Source organism: Drosophila miranda (genome assembly GCF_003369915.1).
Source record: "Drosophila miranda strain MSH22 chromosome Y unlocalized genomic scaffold, D.miranda_PacBio2.1 Contig_Y3_pilon, whole genome shotgun sequence".
Taxonomy (NCBI): Eukaryota; Metazoa; Arthropoda; class Insecta; order Diptera; family Drosophilidae; genus Drosophila; species Drosophila miranda.
Window position 1 is genome coordinate 1,564,878 of NW_022881625.1, and position 7,316 is coordinate 1,572,193.

At 56.2% G+C, this 7,316-nt stretch overlaps 1 protein-coding gene across 1 annotated transcript; it reads right to left on the reverse strand.

The window, feature by feature from the left end:
* Nucleotides 1-2,185: 2,185 nt before the first annotated feature.
* LOC117194713 (death-associated protein kinase related-like) lies at nucleotides 2,186-3,492 on the reverse strand. Its single transcript, XM_033399222.1, has one exon. The coding sequence runs from the start codon at nucleotides 3,469-3,471 to the stop codon at nucleotides 2,284-2,286; it is 1,188 nt and encodes a 395-aa protein (XP_033255113.1). The 5' UTR covers nucleotides 3,472-3,492; the 3' UTR covers nucleotides 2,186-2,283.
* Nucleotides 3,493-7,316: the final 3,824 nt, after the last annotated feature.

Genomic DNA, 7,316 nt, shown 5'->3' on the forward strand with positions numbered 1-7,316 from the left:
CATCGGTCCATTGGCTGTCGTCGTCCATGTCCATATCCGGCTCACCGTCCGATATGGCTACTGCTGCTGCTGTATTGGCGGCTATTGGAACTGCTGCTGCTGTTGCTGCAGCCAATTTGGTGAGTTGCTCTGCCATCTCTTCGATCCTCCTTTCCAACTCTGTTATACGCTGTACGTATAATTGCAGGTTTTGAGCGCAGCTGCCATCGCACTGGGCGTCTGGCCGCTGCTGCTGCTGGTGTTGGCGTGACGTCGGAGCATCATTCGCGATCGGCTGCATCGGCTGGACCCTCTGGTGTTGGCGCCCCCTGGTCGATGGCTGGGGATGTTGGTCGCCATACCGATGCTGCTGCCGATGCTGCCGATCCGGTTGGTGTTGGCGTTGCTGCTGCGGATTATGGAGTGGCTGTGGATGTGGCTGTGGATGTGGCTGCTGCTGGCGACGTTGTATTGGCTGGTGTCGCTGTTGGCTTGGCTGTGGCTGCTGTCTGCGACGCTCCTCCTCCCTGGCGACCCTGTGGGCCACGAGCCTCTGCCTGGCTGCCTTGTAGGATGGGCAACCCTTGTAGGCACTGATGTGCTGGCCCTGGCAGTTGGCGCACTTGGGAGCGACGTTCCTCGGCTTGCTGCATTCCGTCGTCAGGTGTCCACCCGCGCATTTCATGCAGACAGCAGCTCGTCTACAGTATGCGCGGGTGTGGCCAAACACCTGACATCGATGGCACTGGGCAGGGTCACGGGAGACTCCAAGTCTCTCAACCGTGACGGGCCTCCCACCCAGGCGTCGCAGGCCGCATCCAAGTGGCTGCTGGTCCGGCCACCAGGATACGTTGTCGATTGTATTGTTGTTGGCCGCATCCGAGTGGCTGCTGGTCCGGCCACCCAGGATGCGTTGTTAGTAGAATTGGCCTGGCCTCCTCGACCACGTTCGTCGTCAATTTGTAACGGCGTTTTGAGTGGCTGGTGGTCCGGCCACCCAGTTGAGGAGGTGTTTGCTTTGGCGTGTGATTTTAATTTGTGTTTATTTGCAGGTACTTGTCGGCGTTTGGATGCTGTTGCTGGCGACCCTTGTCTGGTTTGTGTTGGCGTGAGAGGCGTTTGCAGGTGAGTATATGTGTTTATTGGCAGCCTCTCTCCTGATTCTCCTTCTTCTTTTGCAGGATTTGCTGGCGTCCGGCGGCTCAACACCAGGCCATCCCGCCCTCACATAATTGGCATGAGAGACGGGTGCGACCCAGTGGAGCGGCAACAGGCGCCAGCATCTGCGTCGTCGTTGGAAATGGAGTGACGTCACGGCCATGGTCAGGCGGCAGCGTCATCAGAAAGGGGCCTCCTTTTCCTTCCCTTTGGCAGGAATTGTCAGTGTTGATGGTGAGGCAGCTTCCTGCTGGGCAGCTCTGTCTGGTGATTGGCAGGTAAGTGTGGTTTTCATGTGTTTTGGCCGCTTTTTGTGTTGTCGTGGTGCATGTGGTGGTGGTGCAGATGGTGGGCAGTGGCAGTAGCTTTGGTGCTGCTGCTTGAGGCTACAGCGGTGCTGGCGACCGTGCTGGCTGGCCCGGACGCGGACGCGGACGCCAGGCGATGGCTATTCAGGAGCAGGGTGGCCGTGCTGCCCGAGCTGGGACTGCTGCCGGGGCTGGGATTGTTGCTGTTGCTGCTGGAACTATTGCTGTTGGCGCCGCTGTTCTGTGGCTGCTTCTTATAGACGGCCATCAGCGGGTCGGAGGCGCGGCGAATGCTGTTCATTCGTGCTGCTGTCGCGGCTGCTGCCGAGTAGCTGATGTTGCTGCTGTTTCCCTGCACTGCGTCGCATATTGTTGCCGTTGCTGCTCCCGCTACTGCCGCCGCACCTGTTGACGGGACTGTGGCCGTTGTGGCTGCTGGTGCTGCTGTGTCCGGGGCAGACTAGCGTCTCCTCCAGCTGAAACTTCTTGACCAGAGCCTTCACCGAGGTGGCCGATCCATGGGACTCTCCCGTGGGTGCCTTGCGGATCACTTTCGGTGTGGTGGGCGCATCGGGAAAGAGTGTCAGGGTGGCCACCACTGTGGCGAACTCGTCGAGGCCGTTGCTGCCCAGCTGGATGGTGGCCTGCACCGGGGGCTTCTTCACAAATGTCGCCGTGTATGTGTTCTCCTTGTCCGAGTCGGAGGCTCGACGTGTGGGTGTCACGATCTGAGTGGGCTTGGCGGACAGGCAGACCGTGTTGCTCTGTCCGTGTCCATTGCTGGTCAGCGTGTGTATGGCTGTCGTTGTCTCTGTGCTGGTGCTGGTGCTGGTGCTGCTTATGGGGCTTCCCAGGAGCTTCCCGGTGGCAATGAGTATTTTTGAGATGCTGCTACTGCTCCCATTGCTGTGGGCCCGATGGTGGCATTGTGCGTGGGGTTGTTGCTGCCACTGCTTGGCTTCTGTTGCTTTTGTTGTTCCTGTGACTGCTGTTGCTGTTCCTGCTCCTCTGCCTTCTCCTCGGCCACTGGCTCCTCCACTTCCTCATCCTCAAGGTCGTCTTCTTCCTCCTCCTCTTCCTCTTCCTCTTCAGCATCGCTCTGAGCCTGCAGATACATTTGTCTATCCATCGAGCTCTCATCCTTCAGCCAGACATGTTCCAGGCATCCAGCGGCACTCATGCGATCGTTTGGCTTAATTCGCAATGCGCGGCGTATGAAATCGATGGCCACTGGCGAGACGCCACCGAATAGGTTGTCCGGAAAGGTGAGCGCACACTGCGAGATATTGAGGAAGGTTTCCTGCTTGGTGTTCCCGCCAAAGGGCGAGAAGCCGGAGAGCAAGACATAGGAGAGAACGCCCACGGACCAGATGTCCGTCAGCAGGGAGAGTGGCTCGTACTGGAGCACCTCGGGGGCCACGTGGTCGGGTGTGCCGGCCATCTCGCGGACATTGATGCCCTCGCACACAACGCGCGAGATCCCAAAGTCACAGAGCTTGAGGCCATCTTCTATACGCTCGCCGGCGAGCAAAATATTCTGTGGCTTGAGGTCCAGGTGGGCAATGGATCGGTCGTGGAGAAACTTGAGAGCCTTCAGCACCTCTCGCATGCAGTGGCGGGCCTGGGCCTCTGTCAGGCACTCCTCGTTGTCCAGTATGGTCTGCAGCTCGCCACCAGTGGCCAGTTCCAGCAGCAGGGCTGTGTCCGAACGGGTCTCGTGCACCGCATTCAGATTGACAATGTTCTCCTCGCCCTCGCAGAGTATTAGGACGGCGATCTCGTGTTTGATCTCCTTGTCGCTGCTCTGTGCGCGTCGGCGTCGCTTCAAGAACTTTGCCGCGAAATGGGAGCCCGTGTTCTTGTGAATGGCACGGCGAACGGCGGCGAATTTGCCCCTGGCAAACGGCGTCTGTTCCACCTCGTAGATCTCGTTGATGTCATGCGACACGAGCAATCCGTTAAAGCGTTCGGCATTTACATCCAAAAGGCCATCGCCTATGGGAAAGATTCCCTTTTCGGTGAACATGATCTATCGATCTGTGCCGTGTCGCCATTGACGTTTTTTTCTGTGTTGCCCTGTTTTCTTTTTGTGGTGTCTGTCGTGTGCCGTGCCGCCCTTCCTCCACCACACCCATTACTTACCTTGACAAACTTTTGCTCCCGTCCACATCACAAACCAAAAAGAGAATAAAAGTGCCAATAAATACATTAAACACAAACACACACACACAAGAGACTTTTCAATTAAAAAACAACAAACAGGCAGCAGATCGCCAACACACAAACCAACAGCCAGCCATGACCAGAGGAATGGCCAGACGAGGGTCAACCAGACGACACAGCGACGGCGGCAGAGCGGCCCGCAGAGGCGCCCTAGCAGCAGCAGCAGCAGTCAACAACACCAACACCAACACCGCCAATAGCAGCAGCAGCAGCAGAGCCCTCGGCGCAGGCGCCAACACCAACGCCCCAGCCAATGCAGAGCGCCGACGCCACAGCCTTCCATCGAGTGAGTACCCAGCCATTGCCATGGCCGATATATCCACGGCCACAGCCACTCCCCCCTCGAGACCCGTCACAAAAACCGCGCCAACCACAAAGGGAAAGGCCGAAAAGACGCCGCTCTCACTGCCACTTTTCCCGCCTCTCACGCTCTTGGACGCACAAAACTGTTCAGGAGTAACGGGAGAGGGAGAAGACGGAGGAGAGCCGGCAAGCCGACGCGCAAGAGCGGAGCGCCAAAACGGCCAACGGGCAGCCACACACACACACACGACTGGATCGAACCTGTTGCGTGTCGAACCTGGTTCGAGCTCGAGCAGAGGGTCGATCCGAGCCATAGCCCAGCCTGCTCCAATGCCACAAATCCCACCAACACCAAAACGACGCCGCGCCCTCATCGACAGTGGGAGTGACGATGAGGGTGAGGGTGAGAGGAAGCAGGCTAGACGACGGGGCCGCCATCACCAGCAGCGGCAGCAAACACAAAACACAAATACAAACACCAACACCGTCACCGCCACTCACACCAGCACCATCGCTAATACCAACACCAACACAACAACTGCCACTCCCAATACACACACCCTTGCCATTGCCAATGACATCCGGCACGGCGAGTTCGGGCATCAGCCTGTGGAGGACAGAGGCTTGAGTATCCTCATCCGAGGTCTTCCCCATTCCACGCCCTCTGACTGGTTCCGGGACTGTATGCAGGCCGAGGGGTACACGGTCCGGTTTACTCGGGCGATCACCGATCGATTCGATCGCAGCCGCCAATACAACCTCTTCGAGGCTGAGATCGCCCCCAAACCGGACCGTGGTCAATTCGATGTGTTGAAGCTGCGACGCCTGGGTGGGAGGCCCGTCACGGTTGAGAGACTTGGAGTCTCCCGTGACCCTGCCCAGTGCCATCGATGTCAGGTGTTTGGCCACACCCGCGCATATTGTAGACGAGCTGCTGTCTGCATGAAATGCGCGGGTGGACATCAGACGACGGAGTGCAGCAAGCCAAGGGCCGTCAATCCCAAATGCGCCAACTGCCAAGGCGCCCACATCAGCGCCTACAAGGGCTGCAGCGCCTACAAGGCAGCCAGGCAGCGGCTCCTGGCCCACAGGGTCGCTGTCCAGGAGCATCGACGGCAGCAGCAGCAGCAGCCTCAGCCACTACGGCAACAGCCACAGCAAATGCAGCAGCCAATACAGCAGCAACAGCCAGCACATCGTCTCCAGCAGCCATCACAACGTCACCAGCAGCCACTACAGCGACAGTTGCAGCAGCAGCCACCCACACAGCCACTCCACCCACAGCCGCAGCAGCAACGCCAACGCGGTCCGGGTCGGCAGCATCGGCAACAGCTTCAGCATCGCGACCAACATCCCCAGCCACTGGCCGAGGGGCGCCAACACCACAGGGTCCTGTCGATGCAGCCGATCCCAAATCGTGCTCCGACGCCACGCCAACCCCAGCTACAGCAGCAGCCAGGCGCCCAGTGCGATGGGAGCTGTGCCCATATCCTGAAAAGATATGCCGTAAAAATTAAAGAGCTGGAGGATAAGCTGGCAGCAATTTTGACGAAACTGCAAAACCTGCTGCAGGCAAGGGACGAGAGCACGGGAGGAGTGCCGCCACTTCAGACAAAAACAGCAGCAGCAGCATCCACACAGCCATCACCACGACCAACTGCAAATACGCACCATGACGCCGCAGCCATATCGGACTCCGAATCCGATATGGACTGCGAAGCAATTGACGACGAACATGACGACGAATGGACCGACCACGATCCATTCGACGATCTGGAGGGTCTGGGCCAAGTGTGGAGGGCCCAAATCGCCAGCGCACGCGAAAGCATGCGATCGGGCGGTGCCTGTTAATGCGCCCAATCGTTGATCCAGAGACAGCCACTGCAACAAAGGAAAAAAGACGTCAATACGGACAACAACGAAAAACGGCCAAAACACACAAAATCCACACTTACCTGCCAATCACCAGACAGAGCTGACCAACAAGAAGAAGCCTCGCCATCAACATCAACAATTTCCTGCCAAATGGGAGGAATATGAGGCCCCTTTCTGATGACGCTGCCACCGACCATCACAATGACGTCACGCCACTCCAATCAGACAACAGCCATTCCAACGACGACGCAGATGCTGTCGTCTGTTGCCGCTCCGCTGGGTCGCACCCGTCTCTCATGCCAATTATGTGAGGGCGGGATGGCCCGGTGTTGAGCCGCCGGACGCCAGCAAATCCTGCAAAAGAAGGTGAAACAGGAGAGAGGCTGCCGATAAACACGAATACTCACCCGCAAACGTCTCTTACGCCAACACAAATCAGACAAGGGTCGCCAGCAACAACATCCAAATCAACGAAAGGCACCTGCAAATAAACGCAAATTAAAATCAAAAAGCCAAAACAAACACCTCCTCACCTGAGTGGCCGGACCAGCAGCCATTCAAAACGCAACTACAAATTGACGAAGAACGTGGCCGAGGAGGTCAGGCCAATCCACCTGACAGCGCATCCTGGGTGGCCGGACCAGCAGCCACTTGGATGCGGCCAATCAACAATTAAAATCGACAACGCATCCTGGTGGCCGGACCAGTTCGCCACTTGGATGTGGCCAATAACTCCGACCATTGCCATCACACACCGATGCCAATGCCAACACGATGACAATGCAGTTGGGTGGCCGGACCAGTGCCCCTCGAGTGCAGCAGCCAACACTAACCAACAGACAGATGCAACGTGGGCGGCCGGACCAGAGCCGCTTGCCATCAAGACCATCATTGCCCACGATGCACGCCAATACTCACAACCAGCCAATAAACAACACACAGGGGGACAACAGAGCCGGCCGGTATACAGCGTAATGTTCGCATTGCGTTTGTTATGCCGGCCGGTGCTTCGTTGTAGTTGTCCTCCTGTTAGAAATAAAATAAATATAATTAATATGTTTATATGTGTGTAAATGTATGTCAATTATCGTTTATTTTACCTTGTCTGCATCAATGTTCTTGTTGTAGATGTCAATCCTGTTGTTTTTTGTAGTTTTTGCATGTCCGTAGATAGTTTGTCCATAGTTTTAGTTACTAGCCTGTGATATTAGGAATAAGTTTTTGTAAATTAATGTAGTTTTTCTGTAGTTAATTGTATATTATTAGTAGTTTTCTGATTAGTTTTATTACCTTTTTCCTCTTCTTCCCCACCTATCTGCCATTCCCATATTTCCCCTGACATTTGGTATTACTAAAAATACCACGCAAATACCAGACTTGACCGATAACACACCAAAAAAGCCAATACAAATTCAAATTGCATTTCTCAATGCCCAGTGTGTTATCGGTCGCAACTTCGGCAATTATTCC

What these genes read in the sequence shown, in the direction of transcription:
- LOC117194713 (XM_033399222.1), bottom strand. Translation starts at nt 3,471, where the DNA reads ATGTTCACCGAAAAGGGAATCTTTCCCATAGGCGATGGCCTTTTGGAT.